Raw genomic sequence first — 22,142 nt, 5'->3', positions numbered from 1 at the left:
TGACATGTGTTTACACTGGCTACGAATTAAGTATTCTTCCTATCATTGCCCACAAATCCTCCTGTCCTATACCTAGGGCTGTAGGAGGTTGGTAAAGGCTGATGAAACAGACACAAGCATGTGATATAACCAGGCTTCTCTTGTGTGACCCCCACCCCTTGCTCAGTTTGGACTGCCGCCATGCACCTGGCCCTTCTGCCTCTCCGCGCTCACCTTCCTGCTGCTGACGACCAACAACCCGGCCATCTACAAGCTTCCGCTCAGCAAAGTCACCTACCCAGAGGCCAACCGCATCTACTACCTATCCCAGGAGAAAAACAGAAGAGCATCAACCATAACAAAGTACCAGGCCTATGATGTCTCCTAGGCTGCCTTTTCCAAAACGTGTCACTGTACATTCAGCCTTCAGCAGGTTGTCCAGGTCCCCGAGCTGACGGCCATGCAACCACCCCTTCTGTCTGTTCTGTGATTTTTCCCCTCAAGCAAGCCTACACCCTATTTGTTCCCCCACATAGAGATATACGTGTATAGCCACCATTTAGGGACCGCTCAGTTCTAAGATGTACAATACTTATCAAAGATACGGTTAGTTTAGACTTCATACCCATAGCTCCCTCCAGAAGAGCTCCCTTTGATGGGACTTGCCCTCTTCTGCAAAATAAGTCACGTCCCTAAAGAGAACTCATCAAGAAGGAGACAGAGAGGAGCATGGGCCTCCAACTCAGGCATGTCACGGAGCCATGCATGGTACCAGGGAACATGCATCAGCCTGGAAGGTGATGGGATGGTTCTGCCCCAACTCTGCCTCAGTGAGCTCCCACCATCTTGAGTGAACACATCCCTGCTCTCAGCCTTGACTTCCTAGTTTCAGGACAGGGAGGGACTGTATCTCCCACCCCAGCAGTGTGGACTCTTCTCTCTCTCCCATAAACTGACAAAACCAGCATGACCATCAAGTTATTACTCTAAGTAATAGATGGAGGGCTTACCTGGAGAAGAGGCAAGAAAATGTTCATGTTCTGAGATTTGTTCCTGAGTCACGAGAAGACTTGGTATTAGGAAATTAAATTCACTGGAAATGCCAACATGCCTTCCTTTGCATAGTAGAAATGTTTCTGGAAATGTCATAAGAGGAAACCTGATCTTTTTCAACATTCAAATCATGTTTTAAACAAATGTATCTTCTTTTGTAGTATTCACAGCATTCCCGTATTAAACGGTTAAGTTCGCAAGATGGTACTGGGTTTTCTTAAAATGGGGTTCACCTACCATGTTCATACATCACCCATTTGAGGAGTTTTTCATGGTCAAGCAAGTGTCTGACAAAAGGTGAGGACAGGTTACAAATCATCAGAAGAGGGTCTGATTTGCTTGCAAAGGGAATTATACAGAAATGACGGTCATTGTGTTTTGTTTGAGTAAAAGTACGGGTTATTAACAACACACCTTACTTTTCAGGGAATAGCCTTTTAGTTTTGCATCTCCAAATTACAGATGCAGCCCCTCTTGAATGGCCAGTAACTCCTGTTACTCAGTTACTCTGGTTACAGCTTTGAGCTCCTAACCCACAGGACCCCTCTATGGGAAGCCACGTGGCTCAGCCCTCCCAACCCTCCTCCACAGGATGGGAATAATCCTCCCCCAGCTCCTCAGTAGGACACCCTCCCCCCATCTTACACTCTCAACTTAGCTTGATGGGTGAGGACGTAAGATGTGGGAAGAAGGCAAGGGGCAGGAGACACACCCTCTATAAATGCAGCTTTCAGGAAAGAATCACATTTGATTAAAATCCATTATTTGGAAAAAGCCAGTGTCTACATTTATGTTTTCTTCCCTCTGTCTGCCCTGAGGTCCCAGGCGTCTTCTGCCAGCCCAAGAGCCCTGGGCTGCCTCTTTCTCTACCAGATCAAATCTAGCCATTATGACTTCTCCAGGAAAACAGAACACTTCCTGCTGGAAGCAAATCCCCCACAAGGGAAGGGGAATGAGTCACACTCGGGAGGCTACCTTTGAGTTTGTGATCACACCTTGAGGCCAAGAAGGTCTCGGGCTGTATTTTAACGACCATGGAGTTGTGGCTCTCTGAAGATCAGGCATCCAGGAATTTCCCCAGATGGCTATTCCTGCTCACAGCTCACTCAGCTGCCCCAGAACCCTTAAGTGATGACATCAAACCATTAAAATAGCACTTTTCTGTGCATTTTCCACCCAAGTGTTATAATCTGGGTTTATGAAGAGCAGGAAACCCTCCACACACATACCATTCTGCTTAGTGACCACTAATCAATCCCTTCAGTTGTTCTAAGGATTTCAATATCCTCATGTATACAGCAATTTGGGTTGGCCCAGGATAGCAAGCAAGGTGGGAATAGACGGGATAAAAGAATTCAACCTGTGAAAATGTACGAAAGCCACAGGATTTCCAAAGTCTGCATCAGCACCTCTATTAGGCACCAACAGAGGACAGAGTTCCCACAAGTTCCCAGGAGTCGGCTGTGCAAGCCACTGTGTCTCTCCTGACACATCTAAGGCTTGAAATCAGCCGCGGGGGGTAGCATTTCCGCCACAGAAGTCAGTAAACTACAACTCTGAGCATCCCCCGACCCCCAGACAGCCGGCTTAACAGCACACCACCGCCAGGCCAGTGCAGCGGGAGGAAACACTATAGAGCTCCAGACCAGAGGCTCAGAAAATGGGGTACTCAATTCAGCAACATCACGTAGATGCCATTCTACACACAGGAGGCATCTGCCAGGACAGCAAGCATAGTCTCAGGCATTAAAAACAGCTCAGAAGATTGACCTGCTCTGAGTTCAACACTGAAAACACACCCCTTGGAAGCATCCAAACAGAACAAAACCAGGAAATATTGCAAGAGACACATGAAGTGCAGGGAGGTTGAACACTGTGGTAATGCTTGTTGTTCCTTAGGACCAAAATAGAAGAAAGTACCCGTAACAGTCCAGAGTGGAGTATTAAATGACGGCGGTGGACAAAAGAGGCAGGAGAGCCTTTAGGGTCCTCGGCTTGTATAGAAACTGACAAGTTTAAGAAATCCACAAGGAGGAACAGAAGGGTGATAAGGCAACCACCATGAGAACAAAGTTAGAATTTTAATTTTGGGGGCGCCTGGGTGGCTCAGTGGGTTAAAGCCTCTGCCTTAGGCTCAGGTCATGATCCCAGGGTGCTGGGATCAAGTCCCTCATGGGGCTCTCTGCTCAGTGGGGAGCCTGCTTCCCTTCCTCTCTCTCTGCCTGCTTGTGATCTCTGTCAAATAAATAAACAAAATCTTTTTTTAAAAAAAGGAATTTTAATTTTTGAACTAGAAGAAAATTCCATCTTTCCAGTGGAAAGCAGCAAAGGAGTGGGGGAAAAGTCCCTCCCCCGCCAAAAAAAAAAAGATAGAAAGTACAAAAAATTTCTTTAAGGTAGAAACTCATCATAATATAACAGTAATTGAATGCAAAAATGTTAACTATTAAATTAATCACTGGAAGACAGAGACCCTCGGTGGTGCTTTTGAGAAAAGACTACACAATTTGCTGTTCACAAGAAAAGCATTTAAAACAGAAAGATATAAATGTTTAAGTACTTAAAAAAAAAACCCAATAAGATAAATAAATATATATGGACCAAAAGAAAGTTTAGGTCTTTGAAAAGTGAAATTTAATGGATGCCTGGGTGGCTCAGTCAGTTAAGCGTCTGCCTTTGGCTCAGGTCATGATCCCAGGATCCTGGGATCGAACCCCGCATCGGGCTCCCTGCTCAGTGGGGAGTCGGCTTCTCCCTCTGCCCCTCCCCTCTGCTCATGCGCTCTCTCACTCTCTCTCTCAAAATAAATAAAATCTTTTAAAAATTTTTATAAAGAAGCAAAATGAAATTTAAGGCCAAAAAGATTTAAAACCAAAGAATGATATACATCATTAATAATCCGGAAAATGAAAATCAAAACCACAATGAGATATAATTTCTCCTGTCAGAATGGCTAGTATCAAAGCCAAAAAACACCAAGTTGGCAAGGACCTGGAGAAAAGGGAACCTTTGTTCTCTGTTGGCAGAAATGCAAACTGTGGAAAACAGAATGGAGGATCCCCCAAAAATGAAAAGCAGAACTTCCCTATGACCCAGCAATACCAATCCTGGGTATTTATCCAAAGAATACAAAAACACTAACTTGAAAAGATATCTGCACCCCCATGTTCATTTCAACACTATTTACAAAGCTGAGACATAGAAACAAGCTAAGTGTCTATTGATAGATGAATGAATAAAGAAAATGTGGAATAGATATACAACAGGGTCATTTGTAACAACATGAATGGACCTCAAGGGCATTATGCTAAGTGAAATAAGTCAGACAGAGAAAGACAAATACCGTATGTTCTCATTTATATGTGGAATCCAAAAATAAATAAATGAATTTGTTAAAAAAAAAAAAAGCAGGTTTATAGAGACAGATAACAAATTGGTGGTTGCCAGAGGGACAAGAGTACATACACGGGACAAGAGTACATAATTATCACAAACACATACATTACATAAACAATCAGTCTCTAATACATCAAGCAACAGTTGGCTAACTTTGGGGAGAAATAAATCAATAATTGCAGCTTTTATCAAAACCTCAGAAACTGATACATCAAGAAAACAAAAAGGGAACAGAGATATCAGAGATACAAACAATAGAATTAGGAAGTGTGAGCTATTATTTACACACAGGAGCACGATGCCTGCCTAAGTGCAGTGTTGATGATGCACTAAGGACCCCTGAAATGGGGGCGCCTGGGGGGCTCAGTGGGTTAAGCCTCTGCCTTCAGCTCAGGTCATGATCCCAGGCTCCCGGGACGGAGCCCCGCACTGGGCTATCTGCTGGGCAGGGAGCCTGCTTCCTCCTTTCTCTCTGCCTGCCTCTCTGCCTACTTGTGATCTCTGTCTGTCAAATAAATAAATTCTTTAAAAAAAAAAAAAAAAGAACCCCTGAAATGTAACTGGTCATTGCAGGATCAGTGTGTGGCGCTGGCAGGGAGCAAGGGGCTCACACTCTTACCCCCAGATTCCAGGCAGTCCTAGTGGCCAGAAATGCCCGGGACTGCCTGGACATCATCTTGTAGGTTTTCTTTAAAATGTGAATGTTCAGGCCAGAGGGACAAGATCAGAACCTCTTCTTGTCATTAAGATGCTAAGGAGAGGACTGGCTGGACACGGGACATAGCTCGGGTGTGACCCAAGTGCGGGTGCACCAAGACATCCCCTCATTTCACCATGTGGACTGTCCTCCGTCCTTCCTCTCCTACCTCACGTGTTTTAGGAAAACTTCCTCAAGATGAACTGCCCGGAGACCCCATTTCCTTAATCCCTTAAGGTCACTACTATGGAGTGTAGGACACAGTTGGCCTCCACTTCGATTATATGGGTCTTTTCTCCAGTTAGATTGCAAGTCCTACGAGGATAGTGGTTGTAATATACAGACCCACACATATCTCACACACACACACTTATGCACATGCACACATACATGCACACACATATTCACACATAGATACCTACACATACAGGCTCTCACCAGAGTACGTACACATATGCACGCACACAGAGATGAACCCCCCGTGTATCCACACACATGTATGCATTCATACAGAAATCACACATACATATGTATCCACATATAAGCACACCTACACACATACACACAGTTGTTGTGTGTATCTTTTCTGAGAACTATCCAATGACGGGCACCTAGAGGCCCCGGGGAAGTAATTGATTGAGGAAAGGCAACACCTCCTCTCCCCACTCAGTCTCTCTGCGAGCCCATTCACTCGTGCCGGCCGGATCTTGTGATCTGTTTTCGACATATAACCTCCTGCACATGTAATGAGCCCACAGAATCTCAGGCAGGCCTGCTGCCTGGATCTTGCTTCCAAAACTTCCCAACATAGACTTCCTGAATTGTGTTTGGGGAAGGAACTCTTCAGAACAGACCCACCATCCAACACTAAGCATGGCATCATTTGATGGGTTACAACTTCGAGCCTCTACAGATGTCCTTTGCCACCATCCTTTTCTTACAGAGCGTCCGTGGATTGGACCCAGATCGTGTAATGGCCTTAGGTCAGGCAGGTGGGTCGTAGACCAGTAGCCCTCCAATGTGGATATATATATATATACACAGACACACACACACACACACACACACAATCAGAATCACCTGTACCATTCTGTAAACAGAGTGCTGGCCCCAACCCCCAGATTCTGATTCAGTAGGTCTGACGCCGGGCCTGAGAATTTGCATTTCTAACAAGTACGAGTATGATGGGGACCCAGGACCACACTTTGGAAGCCACTGGTGTAAACTCAGAAATAGGATGCTGCCTCCAGTCACCCCTCCCCTTTGCTCTGTCGGTTGTAGTGCTCTGGTTTGCGAACTTGTGCATATAAGCATCATGGGCAGTCCTTATTAAAACCCAGACTCCCGGCCCCCACCCCCAAATACTTTGATTTAGTAGATTTGGGTGGCACCAGGATCTGAACTTCTAGCAAACTCCCAGATCTCACGGATGCTGCTGGGTCAAGGTCCAGACTCTGAGGTCATTGCTGGATTAGAATCACCTGACTCCCGATCACCTAGGTCAGCAAGGGCCTGGGACCAGGTAGTTTTATTTATTTTTTATTTTTTATCTTTTTTCCGTTGTGCATTTTTTTAATCTGATATGCTTTAATTTTGTTTATAATTTTTTAAATTAACATATAATGTATTATTAACCCCAGGGGTACAGGTGTGTGAATCGCCAGGTTTACACACTTCACAGCACTCACCATAGCACATGGGACCAGGTATTAAAGCTCCTGGGGGGATTCCACTGTGCAGCCGGGGTCAAAAGCAACTATGGGGTCGTGTGTCCTGGACGCCAAGCTCCAATCTGTCTCCAATCAGGGTGACTTCGAGAGGCTGCCGAGTCCCCACCAACCTCAGTCCCCAATGGGTTTTGCTAGGGGGCAGCTGGGCTGACATGGACGCAGTGAGAAGCACAGGGCGCTTGGAGGCGGGAGGGGTATGCTCAGGAGGCGGAGAGAATCCTCAGAAGTGATGTTTGCCTCTGTCTCAGGGTTGTCGGGTCCCCGCTCTGCACCCCAAAGGAGACTACATTACAAAAAAATGAAACCACTAAACAGGAAACATCTGGCCCAGGAGGCTGAGCAGACAAGCAAGGTTTCGAACTGGCCCCGGAAACCTGCTGGGCACCGAGCCTGGGGCCTAGAAACGAAGACACGAGAGCAGCGGGGTGGGCGGCTGCACCTCTGCTCACACCAGGCCTCTTAGGCCGGGGTCTTCCTGGCCCGGTGGCAGGGGTCGCGCCCGCCGGCGGAGGGGCGTGGTGAGAAGCTGCAGGGGTGCTGTGAGAGCAGGTACGGATCCTCTGTGGGGATGGCAAGCGCGAGGGGTGGGGAGGCGGGGGCAGCAGCAGGTGCTGCTGCAGGTGGACAGACGGGCGGGCAGGTGGTAGGGTAGAAAAGGCGCTCCATCGGCCAGATAGGTGTTGGACGGGAGAGCTGAAGACAGAAAAGCAGAACACAGAGAAACGTGCCAGAGCAGGTGCGGGAAGGCCAGGCGGTGTCATAACAGGAAGCGGGCCGACAACAGGCGGATTTCAGTGGTGGCATGAGGCTCCTCCCCTCTGTGAACTGCCTAGTGGGGCCAGGAAGAGACAGGGCCAGTGACAGGGACGGGGATAGTGCTCACTCCTTGCCCCGCACTCGCTTCTTGTGGACTCAGTGTGAGTCGGGAAGGACCCACCAGAACGTTGCAAAGTGTCATGTCTAGTGTGGCCTGAGCAGATGCGGCAAGGAGCTTCGTGGGGGTGGGAGGTAAGCTGATCGGGCAGCGGAGCATTCAGAATCCTGGTAGCCAGCCCCGCTCCCTGAGAATCCTGGGGTGGGGGGACAGGCAGGAGCCGTTTTCACAGCCCCCCCAAAGGATGCAGCCAAGGATGGATGTCCCCGCAGTGGAACCAGCGGACCAGAGCCCTTGAAGCTAATAAGAAGGAGGGAACTGCAGCAGAAGTTGCTGTAAGGAGGTATTAGGTGGGAAACACCCCCAGGCAACATTATTCTGTCAAAGGAGGGTGTCTGGGTCCCCAGGGTCAGAGCTGGTCTGTTTCCATGCAATTCTTAACCTCTGGCGCTGGGCAAATTTCAGCTGTGCTCCCAGCCCCACAAAAGAGCTGTGAGACCATATTCGGCCCATGCAGTTGCTGAACAGAGAGAGACACTGGCAGAACCCCGCAGAGAACCCAGGACCCATGACTGAGGTGAGGACTTGGAGGGCAGGAAGGGGAGCCTGGGGCCAGGCCCGGAGGACATAGCACCATTCCTGGCCACCAGCTTACCATTCTCCTGTGTCCCCACCTTGGCTCCTTGGCGTCAGCCCCAGGACCTCAACAGGAAGAGACTGAGCCCCTTGTGGAGAGGGGCGGGGGTCCCCAGCTCCTGGCCCCTACGCCCGTCCCCCGCAGTGAGAGAGTGACAGGCACAGGCAGTTACACTAGAGTAGATGCCCTAGCATGTCAGAAAGGCGCCATGCTCCCGCCTCCACTGTCTTCTGTCCTCCAGTTCTACCTCCTTCCCTCTCCTCCACAGCCCAGCCCAGCCCTCACAGGCAAGCTGTTTGCAAGTTAAGTGCTGTACCGTCTGTCCTGTTTCCAGCCTCGCAGGACCCGTGCGCTTACACAGGCCTCCCATTTGGTTTAATGCTCTTCAGTCACCATCTCAAAATTCTTAATAACGTTTGCATGGGACCCTGTGAATTATGTGGCTGGCTCTGCGCCTGGCTGTCACGGGAGACTTGAGATCTTTCTCCGGGGGGGGGGGGGGGACAGCATCATAGCTCCCCCTCTGCTCTTCAAACCCCTCTGTCACCTGGGACAGCATGAGACAGCAACAGGACCTCACCAAGAGAGGGGCACATACACAAGGGAAGAGGCAGAGGCGGAGAGAGGGGGGCACCTGCCTGTGCACTGGGCTCCACGGTGCAGGGACTGGAACAAGCCAGGAAGACTCCCAGGGATGTGAATCTGGCTTGAATCTCTTAGAAGCCTCCACATTCTTTAGGCAAAACCTAGTTTTAAGATAAAATGTGATATTGACTGTACAACTCAGCACTTAATTTTATGTTGTCTGGTGTTGCTAGTTTCACCTGGGTGGCTCTTACTTCCAAAACGAGGTGGCAAATTTTGAGACCAGGGACCTCAGCTCATGATCGTGTGAACACAGCCCAGGCGTGGGCTCAAGCATGGCTGGGCACAGGATTCCCTTGCGGCTTGATTCAGTTGTTTGGGCTCCTAGGACTGTTATCTGAAGGAAGGAAGGCGGGGAGAGCTTCCAGGGAGAGAGGGAAACCATGTCCAAGTGTCAAGGGTGAGGGCTGGGTGTCTGTTTGACTCTGCGTCAGGCTCTCTCTCCGCCAAACTTGATGTCCTCATCTACGAAATGGGAGTAAAAGCAGCAGCTGCCTCCTCGGTTTGTGGGGAGGTCCAGAGGAGCCCCACCGTGCCGCCTCATGCATTTGAACATGGCCCCCGATCACCTGAAGCTCTTGTTACCATGTGGGCTCTGTGTCAGTAGGTCCCCGTGGGGTCTGAGCAGCTGCGATGTGCCAGTCCCCCAGGGCTGCCGGTGGTGCTTCTGGTGTCCCTGCGGAACTCTTCTGGAGTCACGGTGCCCCATGCGCAGCGTCTGCAAATGCAGATTCTCACGTGCCACCCGGACCTGTGGACTCAGACACTCTGGGTGGGTGGGGACGAGTGATCTGTGTGAACAAGCCTTCCAGATGCTTCTGACGCAGGTGGGTCTGAGACCTGCTCAGCTCAGCCCCGTACTTTCTCTTCCATCCCACGAGTATGGACATTCAGGACCTGTTAGGTGCCTAACACTGTGCTAAGTGACATGGTTGGAGAACAGACCCTTAGAATTTGGGGGGGGGGCACCAGCTGCTGTGTATATAATGGAGGGAGGGGAGATGAAGGGGGGAGGGCTTATGGAAAATGCAGATTTCAGATTTCCTACCACAGGAGATTTTTTTCATCCCCAAGAGATTTGGACTTCTAAGTCTAGATTTTTCAAAAGGAGCCCCAGCTTTTTCTGACCCTTATACAGGGTAATCCAGGACCACACTCTGACAAAGAGACACCACAAAAACTCATGGGAAGATAACCAGCTGCCCAGCTGTGTGCTCCAAAGAGTTTTTGGAAGGGGAAGAGCTTGCTGCCAGCTGGCGATCCAAGCAGACTAGCTCGGATCCGGATCCGAAGCCACGTCGGCTAGTAGGACCGGCCGGGACGGACTCAGCCCGAAGCCCAGCCCTTTCGGCGACAGCTCAGTAACATCTCGCCAGCTCCACACGGTTGAACGTCTCATTCCCATTTCACAGGTCAAAAGCCCAGGGATCTAGTAAGCCGAGCGGCATCTTCGCAGATACCCTGCGGGTCGAGCTCACAGCCGGAACGCACACCCAAACCCCCCCGGGCAGCCCTCGGAGCCTCCTGAGCAGGGGCGGGGCTCGAGGGCCGTGGTAGTTCGCTCATTCGCGGATGTTGGTTTGCTAGGGCGGGCCAGGCGGAGCAGGAACCAATGAGAGCGACCCGCCCGGCGGGGGGTCTCAGGCCGAGGAAATTGAACAAAGGAGGCTCCGGGCTTTGACCACCGTAAAGCGGTGGGAGACCCACCGGGGGCGCGGGCAATCGTGACAATGGAAGGAAGCCACAGTGGTGTAAACAGAGCTTCGGACGGACGTGCAGGCCAGAGGTCTCGGTCCCTGTCCCTTTTCTTTCTAACTGTGACCCTGAGCCAGGTATTTCCTGTCCTGGAGGCTGTGTTCTCCCCAGTAAAACAGAGATGATAATCCCTGGCTTGCCTGCCTCAGGGGTTGCTGTGAAGGTCACCCGGGTTTACGTGTTCTGGAAACTGTAAGGTGGGGTACCCTTGATACCTTCAATGTACTGGGCGTGTTAATAGGCTGAGTCCAAGGAGAACAGTTTCCCCTGTATTTTCTCCAGAAATATATTTGCAAAAACTGTATGTCCTTAGCACCATTTCGGCTCAGGCAGCTAACAACTCTTCTTTTAGAGGGAAGACTTAACTTGAAAATGAAGATTTCTTCTCATACACAATTTTTGCAATTCCCCCACCCCGCCTACCCCGGTCTCTATGGAGGAAGGAATCTATAGACATTTTTCTATGAACACCTGTACAGAGAGAACATTCCCAAACTCTACAGTTCACCCACTTGAAGGAAACAGTGCCAGACAATTGTCAAACATCACCACCATCAATTTGAGAACATTAGCGTTGTACCCTAAAGAAACCTTGCACCCAGTAGCAATCACTCTGCCTTTCCCCCAACCCCTCCAGCCCTAGGTAAACATTCATCTACGTCTAATATTAATATTAAACAGTGGGATTTTTTGGAAGTGTGGTGATGAACCACCTGCATCAGAATCACCTGGATGGGGGTTAAAAATGCAGATTACCGGGGCCCCTTCCGACCTCTGGGTAAGAAACTCTGCCTCTGAAGTCCAGAAGCTGCACTCCCAGCCCTGGGGTGAATCTTGGGCACACCAAAGCCTCCTGAGAACCGCGGCTTGTCCTTGGATTGAAGGACAGAGCCAAGCTGTGTGTGGGGAGATAGGGGCAGAGGCTGACAGGTACTTGGGACCGAGATGGCTCTTCCTGTCCCTTTTTCCTTTCTCGTTCCTATCTTCACTGCCCAACTCCGTGCCCTTCAACATGTAGACACATCTCCGGAATGGGATCACAGAACTTAAGCTCGCCGTGCTCCCTGGCCTGTGATACCTCCATGTTGTCACCAGAGGGCGCCAGAACATCTCCAAAGCCAAGCCGATCTCCCCTTCCTTGGCAGGCTCTCCACTGAGGGCAGTTTCCCAATCTCAGGCCTGTCTCCCCCCACCCCCACCCCGCCAGGGCCCCTCACAGATTCTCAGAAAGATGTTGAGGGATCAGGGTTGCTAAAAAGCAAAAAGCACTTATTACGTGTGAGCCCTGGGGAGTTTGTCTAATGCCCCTGAGCCCAAGCTTCTCACCCCAACAAGGAAAAATATGAACTTTTATTGTCCTGCTTTTAATAATTAAAAGGGATCATAGCAGTAATGCTCCTGTTATTCTACCAGAGACAGTGATTTTCACTGCTAGGAAACCAGAGAGCTTGAATGGCAATATATGTATTTAAGTTTCGTGTGCATCAGAAGCATTAACTTCATAGAGCTGCACAAGGAACAGGTGTGGCCTGTCCTCTCCCGGCCCATGTGAGCGCCCGGACTTGATGTTCGGGTCCACACACCCCCCTTCAGAGGCCCTGGTGAGCTAGGACTCCTCCGAAGGATGGATGCAGGAGCTTTACCTCAGAATTAGGTACACTATGATTGTGTTTTACAAAAACTGTTACTTGTAAAACCAGGTTAAGTTGTTGTAGATGTGTAAGTGACCACAAAAAGGAACTCTATAAAATGTGGGTGAACGTATGTATTTTATTATTATTTGTAGTTAATCTCATTATGAACAAATCTAAGTTCAGCTTTGACGGCACTGGTGGGCAGTGAGGATGGGGACGAGAAAGGAAGGGGCAGGAACAGCCCTCTTGGTCCGAGGCACCTGTCAGCCTCTGTCCCCATCTCTCCAGACAGTCAAGACAAAGGGCTTCACGGGCCGTGGAGGGAAACTTTACTTCTTTTTTTTTTTTTTTTTTATAAAATTCTTTTTTTTTTCCCAGGACTTCCATTCATTCATTTGACAGACAGAGATCACAAGTAGGCAGAGAGGACGGCAGAGAGAGAGAGGAGAAAGCAGGCTCCCTGCTGAGCAGAGAGCCTGATGTGGGGCTCGATCTCAGGACTCTGGGATCATGACCTGAGCTGAAGGCAGAGGCTTCAACCCACTGAGCCACCCAGGCGCCCCGGAAACTTTACTTCTGTAGCTGCACATACACACTCCCTAAATTCTCTCACATTAGGAAGACTTCTGAGCTTCAGACACAACGTGGCTTATTTTGCTCTGTCTCTGGTCATCCTACTGTTGTCATCTTTTCCTTCCCTGTTCCACCAGAAACACTCCCGTTCAGTCTTCGACACCCAGTCCGAACGCCAGTAGCATCTGTTGTGGAGTTCTTTGATTCTTAAGGCAAAGCTAAGTATCCTTCCTCAACAGTTCGATAGTGCTCTGTGCACACCTCAACCCCAACATTTTCGATTCATCTTATACCAGGCTGATGGAGTCTCCTTGCCCCCCGCAGAGGTGGCCTTAAAATTGACCCCTCCAAGGATCTTGGGCTCTGATCCAATGCCCTCCTGCCAAACCAGCAGTCACTCCACTCCAGGCTGCAATGCCTACTGTGAGCTTGAGTGGCAAAGCTCTGGCAGCCTATAATAAATCCATTTTTTAACATATATCCAGAAAAGTGAAAAATCACAAGTGAATACATCATGAATGAATGTCCAATAAATGAACCTACTGGTGTGATCAAGAAACAGAATATTAGCAACATCCAGAAGGCCCTCAATGACTGTATCTAAAAATGTATTTCTAACTACTTAAATTTATCATTTTAAAAGTGAGCTATCCAGTTCCAAACATGTGAGTAGTTGCTAGCTTTTCAAAGACATCTGTAGAAGGTACAGAAGACAAAAGTCCCTCAGGAAGCCACTCCAAGGATCTGGAGACATTGTGTTCCTTTCCAGAGCAAGCATGGGGTGCTCAGCTAACCTGAACCCCACAGTAGGCACTCCTGAGTCTTGGAGATGAGCCAGGATCCGGGGAGGCTGGTTCACCATCCATTGGAGTGAAACCCACTAGTGACGTTTGAAGAACAAGATCACGCCAACGATAGACATTCCAGGTATAGGTTCATGGGAGTGGGAAGTGGCTCTCTGCCAACTCTATACTGGTCTCTGCTAGGGACTTCCCATATACTACCCCAGTAATACCATTAAGAGGCCTAGGCCTGTCCCCATCTGAAAGAAGAGGGAGCTGAAGAGAACAGGACTTGTAACACATCTTCAACTTATCATGCCTAGAAGCCCCAGAACCACGATTTCAATCCATCTGAAAAGTACTGGCTCTGTGATTGACCTGTCGCTTCGGCCCCCAACATCACAGAGGTGTTTGGGACAGCTCCCCCACCTGCTGACCTGACTTGCTTACGGGAAAAGCACAGGCCCAGCCGCCCACGAGAGGCAGTGGGACAACATGTCTGTGTGGCTGTGCTGTATGTGCACAGATTCCAGAACATTCCTCTGATGTCGAGAGGTCCCTGTATTCTAGGAAGGAGTACTGGATGGCGGGTTGCCCACCACCCCCTCAGGCTGACCCTCAAGGCTCTTCTGTGGGGCCTCTCCACCTGCCCGGTGGATGCCCTCGCTCATGGCAGCGACAGTGTCAAAGGCATCACGTGCCCTCTAGGGGGGACGGCGTGACTGGTGCCTGGCTCTGCCCCTCACCAGCCCTGAGCAGCTCACCTCACCATCCCTCTGTTTCTTTAGCTTTTAGTCTTCTGATGAAGGGCTCTGCTCCCTCCTCCTCCTCCTCCTCCTCCTTCTGCCTTCTCACGGGCTGGATGCTCGTTGTCACTGCCGCTGCTGTCTCAGAAGAAAACCCAGGCGCTCACCTTCCCCATCACTCCTGGGCTAATAGTCCCCACATTCTACCTCTCCAGCCCTAAACTCCTGCCCAGACCAGAGTATTGCGTGTCCCATGGCCTGCTGGGTGTTTCCACCTGCCCGTCGAGACACCTCAAACTCCATGTCACACAATGGCCTTAACTGCCTTTCCTCTACCTCATTCTGTCACTTCAAAGCTGTTATTAGAGAGGAACAGTCTTTTTTTTTTTTAAGATTTTATTTATTTATTTGACAGACAGAGATCACAAGTAGGCAGAGAGGCAGGCAGAGAGAGAGGGGAGAAAGCAGGCTCCCTGCTGAGCAGAGAGCCCGATGTGCGGCTTGATCCCAGGACCCTGGGATCATGACCTGAGCCGAAGGCAGAGGCTTTAACCCACTGAGCCACCCAGGTGCCCCTAGAGAGGAACAGTCTTACATCAAAGTGCATGCATCAGACATACATACACAGCTCGATGAATGTTCACCAACACAGCCCAGTAACCAGCGCCCAGATCAAGACCCAGATCACTCTCAGCACCCCAGAAGTCTTCCTCGGGCCCCCTTCCAGCCGGGGTTGACCTACACACTGCTCTCAAGTTAGCCTGGTCTTTGACCCTCGTGAATGTGGGATGAATGATACGACGTGCGCTCCTCTGGATGCGGCTTCTTTGGCTCAACGTTGTGAGATGCATCGTGCCACTGCCTGCAGCTGTAGGGCACCCGTTCTCGTGCTGTGCAGACAAGTCATTATTTGTCCACTGTACTGCTGGTGAGCAACTGGGTTGCTCCCCCCTTGGAGCTGTTATGAGTCGTGCCAAGTTGAACTTGGTGGCGTGTGTCTTGTGGTGTGAAGGACGCACGTATTTCGTCTGTGCATCTTGCCGAGAAGGATTGCTGGGCTCTACGGTGTGAAGCTACTCGCTCTGGGAGAGCGCCAGGCAGTTCTCTAAAGTGGCTCTAGGTCCCTCTTTCCCAGTAGTGGATGGGAGTTCCGGTGGCTCCACTCCCTCACCAACACTTAACGCCATTTTTATTCACTCACCCTTCTCCGTGCCTATCCTCGCCCCTTCCTCCTCCCAAACTTTCTCGTATGTTCAGCCCTCTCCGTTTGGCCCTGCCTGCTACAGGCACTGTGGTCTGCTGCCGGCCTCCCTAGCGTCGGCCTTCAGGCTCCGTGAACCACTCCCAGCAAATCTCCCCAAATGCTGCTTTAATCATCACACTGTTCCATCCGCAGAACCTTCCGTCGCTCCTGCCCTCCTCTGACTTGAAAGCTACACCTGTTCATCCGTCTGGCTTGTGACACCACCTGCAAAAGCAGTCAAGGATCAGGCAGACCCCCATCTTTCCCTCAGGCCTCAATGTTGCCTTCATAAATGGCCCCGCCGAGGGGTGACTTCCACTTCAGTCCCTCTCCCTGTAAGTCTGGGACATCGGTTGGTCTGTCAGGAAAACAGTCTTCTTTGTTAGCGGTATTGTAAGAAACCCCCAAGCAAAAGGGGGTTTGTGCTGGCAAAGCCTTAGAGAGCCTGTTCCAACACCCCGTTTCCAGAGAAGCTCCAAGTTACAAAGAATTTTTTTTTTTTTTAATCCTAATAACCTGGCAGGCGTTTCTGAGACCTTCTTAAAGGGACAGCTATCACTTCTCATTTGCTGGTAGCTTTGATTTGATCTGAAAGCAGGCAGAGCTTGGGATATGAGCTGGATGGGGAGAAGAGGGGCAGCAGATAGAAATTCCAAATCAGGGGGTGCCTGGGTGGCTAAGTAGGTTAAGGCCTCTGCTCTCGGCTCAGGTGGTGGTCCCAGGGTCCTGGGATAGAGCCTCACATCTGGCTCTCTGCTCAGCAGGGAGCCTGCTTCCTCCTCTCTCTCTCTCTGCCTGCCTCTCTGCCTATTTGTGATCTCTATCAAATAAATAAATAAAATCTTAAAAAAAAAAAAAGAAATCCCAAGTCAGCTCTGCTTTTAAAACCACTTCTCAGCGAGAGAAACAACCTCACGGGGGACAGTTCTCAAGCAGACACACATTTAAGGAGGCTTCCGATGGATAGAAGCTTTTGAAACCTCCTATCATTACAGAGAATCGTAGATAAATGCAGAGGAAACAGGAAGCAGGCAGATTTTTCTCCTACATTTTAAAACTCCTCCCACATTTTAAAAAGGCAAATCCAACTGTGTGTTTTTGTTTGTTTACAGTTTCTTGTAGTTATTACTTGTATTCTTTGCACAAGGGATTCCTAATATACACTAGTTCGAATTGTCCATATTAGAGCTTAGAGCATAATTTTGCTATTTTAAATGGCCAGAGAGGTTCATAAGCCCATCTTTTCTTTGATAATGTAGTATTTTTCTCATGTGTACTTCCTCTGATGCGGAGTCCGTGGACATCCTTTGGATATACTAACTCAATGGCTGGTTAGTACAGCCCAGCACAGGGATGCAAAGGTCAGAGGGCATGGTTAGCCCCGATGCCTTGTGTGAGCATGAGGGAGTTCTGCCTTCCTTGTGCATCCAAGTGGGAGCTGACCTCACGGGCTGTGACCCACAGCACACCCCCTCCCATGGCACTGTGAGGCTCTCGCGGCCCACAAATGTGCCACGTTCCTCATGGAGGATGCTCAGCTTTCTTCCTGAAAGGCTGCTCTGTCTTTTCTTTTCTTTTCTTTTAAAGATTTTATTTATCTATTTGACAGACGGAGATCACAAGTAGACAAAGAGGCAGGCAGATAAGAGGAAGGGAAGCAGGCTATGTGGGGCTCGATCCGAGGACCCTGGGACCATGACCTGAGCTGAAAGCAGAGGCCTTAACCCACTGAGCGACCCAGGCGCCCCTGCTCTGTCTTTTCTTACCTTCACAAAAGTGCTACTCTGAAGTCAGGGGCCTTACAGGGTCTTCTGTATCTTCAGTGACACTCCCTCTGCCTGCTCCTGATACCGCCGGTAGTATCCAGACTCTTCTAGCCCCAAACTGTGTCTGCTTACAACTTAGCAGCTCACTGCACACCATCTTGGGTGATGTAAGAGAGCCCTGAAATCTGCCGGTTCTTGGTTAAACCTGACAGGCGTCCTGTCCCTCCCCGGACGACCGCATGATGGGTTCCTTGTGGGCCAGTGATTTTACACATCCTTTCTGTGCTGAGGAAAGAGCGCCTTTCTGCCCATAGCAGGACCTGTGATCACATACAGCCTAGACTCTGACACTAATGTTCCCATGTGTCTTACGGCTGCACCAGATCCGAGAACCCTCTTGATTTTGTGCCACCCGCTAGCGTCCGGAGCACTTACACTCCTCCACACTGAGGCGGGGAGCTGGGGGTGAGTGAATGGCCGGCAGCTGACCGCCCCAGAGCATGGCTGAGAGCCCGGGAGATGATGCCGAGTCTCCGGTCAGCAGGAAGGGGTCATGAGTTTACAGCCTAAGGTCTGGGGTGTAGAGAGGGGAGGAGTCGGCCCTACCCCCACCCCCCAGCCCCAGTGTTTGAAAAGCCCAGGCCTCCCAGGTTTGGGCTGAGCCGGGTTGAGGGCTAGGGTGGGCGTGTCCAGTATCCGCTAAGCTGTGCGCTTTTTTTTTTTTTTAAAGATTTATTTATTTATTTGACAGACAGAAATCACAAGGAGGCAGAGAGGCAGGCAGAGAGAGAGGGGGAAGCAGGTTCCCTGCTGAGCAGAGAGCCCGATGTGGGGCTTGATCCCAGGACCCTGGGATCATGACCTGAGCCGAAGGCAGAGGCTTTAACCCACTGAGCCATGCAGGTATGCTTCTTCCTGCTCACCCACCCTCAGGAAGACCCCGAACCCCCAGGGACTGGCCAGCCTGCACGCCCGGAGCAGGGCCTCAGCCCTCCCCAGGTTTAGGACCATTTTAGAGGCAAGCCAGAGTTCCTGACCCCAAGGCTGGCCTGTAAGCTCGAGTGCTGGCTGCTTGGAGACTGTGATTGATTGACCTGGGACAGGAGCAGACAAACAAGGGCCGACCCCGTGTGTCCAGATGCAGCCCTGCCCCCCCAGACCATGGGTCCCAGTCACAGTGCTGCGCCCTGCTCTGAGGGCTGTATTTGGTGGGAATCCACCCCCCAGCCCCTTCACACCAAAGACTCACACACGTACCCTGCGAGAACTCACCTGAAGCCTCCCAGTCCCCATAGTGACGGAGCCTTTCCCCATTTATCTAATCACGTGCTCAGTGAAGAGCTACTGAGGATCCCCATGAGCCAGACACTGAACTTGGACCTGGGGCTACAGCAGCGAACAAGCTCTGCGCCGGCCGTGCCCCCTGCCCCGCAGCTCACAGTCCCAGAGGCAGACTCAGTGAAACCAGTGCTCACTTCCTATGTAATGACAAACAGTGCTCAAGGCGTGAGCGAGCAGAGAAGCACACTCAGGGACGTGGGCCAACGCTTGCAGTCAGGGCCTACACACATGCCTTCTGGCAAAAACGGGCTTCACGGGTGGGGGGGGGGGGGCGGTTTAGCTGCCCTGCCCCAGGGTAGGAGGGACAGCAGAAGGGAAGGCAGGTGTAGCTTGTAACGTGCAGTCAGCCATCCACTGTATTCTACAAAGCACAGTACAACACAGGTGCTTTTGCCTTTTAGCCAAAGGATCTGTATGGCAAGGTGGGGTGAGGGGTTTACTGCAGGGGCCTCACGGATAAAAAGGCCAAGGAACCCCAGAGGGAGAACCAAGTGCAGGGAACCCCCAAGGAGGAGGCTCAGGGAAGATCCCAAGCCCCAGGGAGTAGGGGGTACACCTGCATCATGGGGGCGTTTGTCCTGTGGGCAGGCAGAATGCAGAGGCTTCTGGTGGGACCCCAGGTGCCACTGCGGGGTTCCCGCCCCTGTGCGTGCAAACAGCTCCTTCTCATGACCAGGGATCCTCTGTCGTGGTGACTGAGGGATGGAGGGCGCTCGGCAAGCCTATGTGATGTCATCAGCTCCAGGCACAGGGTGGGACCGGCGGCGGGAGTGGCCTGCCGGAGTCTAATGGGTTGATGAGGCTTCCTTCCTCCGGCTGGTCCAGCATGTGACAGCACGCCCCAGGCCGCCAGCTGGAACGCCCCAATGACTCACTTGGGCTCTCCATGGAGTCTCCAACCAACACATTGGAATTTGTAGACTGTTGCTGCTCCCGGGCTTGGAATCCATCCCTTCTTACCCAGGACAGGGATGCTAGGGAGGGTGCTGCCAAAACTTTACTATGCAGGCCAAGTTTCCCAGGGGTCGGGTTAAAACACAGATTTGGATTCCCGAAGTCCGAGCGGGCTTCATTTCCAAAAAGCTCCCGCGGATGTCAAGGTCGCTGGTTTGCGGACACCTTAAAGACCTGAGAACACACACAAGAGTGAATGGAATGAAACCCTACCCTATCCTTCCTAAGTGTGCAGGGTCAGCTTTGCAACCCATTCCCCACTGGGCAAGCGTCAGCTGACCTTCAGAACCGAGGCGATGATTGGCAGAAAGAAAGAAGCTGGATGTAGGGACTAATGACAAAGATCACCTTTGTCTGAAAGCCTATCCCGGGCTGTGATGTCTGAGCTTTGGATTTGGCAAGGGAGGTGTTATTAATCTCCATTCACTTCCTAATGGACCTAGGGTTTGGGAAGGCATCTTCTCCAGGCAGAGATCGCTGCTGGACTTTGAATCCTTGTCAAAATCCGGCTGATCTCACTAGGACACACGTCCTTGTTTCGGAGGGTAAGGAAGTAGAATTAGATTTAGCCCAGCGGTTTTCAACCTCGCCGGCATGTTAGAATCAGCAAGAGGAAAGGCGGCCGGTTAGCTCAGTTGGTTAGAGTGTGGTGCTGATAGAATCAGAAAGGGGAGTTTTATTTTCTTTTAAAGATTTTATTTATTTGAGAGAGAGAGAGAGAGAGCATGAGAAGGGGGAGGGTCAGAGGGAAAAGCAGACTCCCTGCCGAGCAGGGAGCCCAAAGCGGGACTCGATCCCAGGACTCCAGGATCATGACCAGAGCTGAAGGCAGTTGCTTAACTAACTGAGTGCCCAGCAAGAGGAGTCTTAAAGCTCCCACACCCCAAGCCAATTACCTCAGACTCTCCACTATCAGTATTGTGTAAACCGCCCTCCCCCACAATCCCTGCCCAGTAATTCCAACATGCAGTCAGGACTGGGAGTCCCAGAGTCAGGCCAGCTCCCCTCCTAATGGACTGGGGCGATTGAGTAGCTGATGGATGCAGTCTAATGTGTCTAATCTCATCACAATGAGTACCTCGCAGTTCCTGCTCCAGGACTCCATCCAAGAAACCAGCTAAACAAAAATCTGTGTAGTCAGGTGAAGCAGGATAGGACAGGGCATGGGATGGAGGTGTTTGCCAGGGAAAATATGTAAGAAAAGAGCCGAAAATGTCAGGCACTGCTAGAGGCACCACACATTTAGGAGCTGAGGGGAAGATTTAGAAAGAAAAAAACTTACGACACTGAAGTCCTTAAAATGAGAACATCTTGTTCAACTCTGAGTCAGCCCAGCGTATGTTAGATGATGGATAGATGAGTGAATGGACGGATCAAGGAAGATGGGGTGGGTCGCCTGGACAAGGAAATCTGGAAGGCAAGTTGAACAGAAAAATAAGACTCATACTGGGGTTGAGGGTAGAGACAATGATAGGAGAAAGGCGTATAAAACTACCAGCCCTGAATAGAGCGGTCCATGAGGAAACCATGTTTGGGAACTTTGTTTTTAGAATTGGGGTTATTTTTTTTAAGATTTTATTTATTGATTGATTTGAGAGAAAGAGAAAAGGAGAACACAGAGGGAAAGCGAGAAGCAGGCTCCCAGCTAAGCAGAGAGCCCAATATGGGGCTCGATCCCAGGACTCTGAGATCGTGACCTGAGCCAAAGGCAGATGCTTAACCAACTGAGCCACCCAGGTGCCCTGGGGTTATTTTTTATAACAGGATAGAACACCCCAAATGGAAAAATAGACGGAACTATCTGTTTGAAGCAAAGAAAAAGCTTGAACTGCTTCTAGACACATGGTGCATCCTGTCTTGCCACAATCAAGATGAAAGACTTGGGCTGCCCACCAGCCCTGCCAAAAGAAACCGCAGAGTCTCAACCAAGCAAAGCTCTGGGTCCTTGGCCGTAAACCCCAGATCCTGCAAAAACATGATGTGGGACAGTGCTAGTCCCCAGGGGGATGTTGTTCCACTCAACATGGGTCAGGGTGTTATCTGAAATTTCTTACTGGATTTTTTTCTCTCACTCAACAGTGTTGAATTCATTCATCATCGGTATCTTGTGTGGGTTTAACGATGAACCCACAGACCCTCATCTTCGAAGATAACATTGCCTGAGCCATGTCTTAGGTGTTCCCCTGCAAGCAGGAAGGACTTTTCTACAACCATCTACGCTCTCCCGGTCCACTTTGTGACCTTGGCTCACCCTGGGTACAGCTGGCCAGGGCCCAGTCGGTCATGCATTTGGGAGCTAGACAGCGAACCAACCTATTCAGGAATCAGCTCAATGAC

The 22,142-nt window shown here is 50.4% G+C and overlaps 2 protein-coding genes across 6 annotated transcripts in view; both read left to right on the top strand.

Annotated features, from left to right (window-relative positions):
• The window catches only part of SLC14A2 (solute carrier family 14 member 2), a 177,733-nt gene extending 176,501 nt beyond the window's left edge, over positions 1-1,232 (top strand). The window contains exon 20 of the mRNA XM_032311289.1: positions 167-1,232. Coding sequence (XP_032167180.1) covers positions 167-367 — 201 coding nt within the window. The 3' untranslated portion in view covers positions 368-1,232. The remainder of the gene's footprint in view (positions 1-166) is intronic.
• A 5,961-nt stretch (positions 1,233-7,193) lies between these two features.
• SLC14A1 (solute carrier family 14 member 1 (Kidd blood group)) overlaps positions 7,194-22,142 on the top strand; it is a 48,414-nt gene continuing 33,465 nt past the window's right edge. Inside the window, exons 1-2 of one of the 5 annotated variants that reach the window (XM_032310571.1) lie at positions 7,194-7,404; positions 7,943-8,306. The gene's annotated coding sequence lies outside the window, so the exon portion shown is untranslated. Of the gene's footprint in view, positions 7,405-7,442; positions 8,307-22,142 lie in introns of those variants that run through there. The other 4 variants (XM_032310569.1, XM_032310572.1, XM_032310576.1 and 1 more) reach the window with 4 other exon arrangements.

Source organism: Mustela erminea, chromosome 13 (genome assembly GCF_009829155.1).
Source record: "Mustela erminea isolate mMusErm1 chromosome 13, mMusErm1.Pri, whole genome shotgun sequence".
NCBI lineage: Eukaryota > Metazoa > Chordata > Mammalia > Carnivora > Mustelidae > Mustela > Mustela erminea.
The sequence above is the reverse complement of the archived record's forward strand: the minus strand, read 5'-3'. Positions and strand labels throughout refer to the sequence as shown.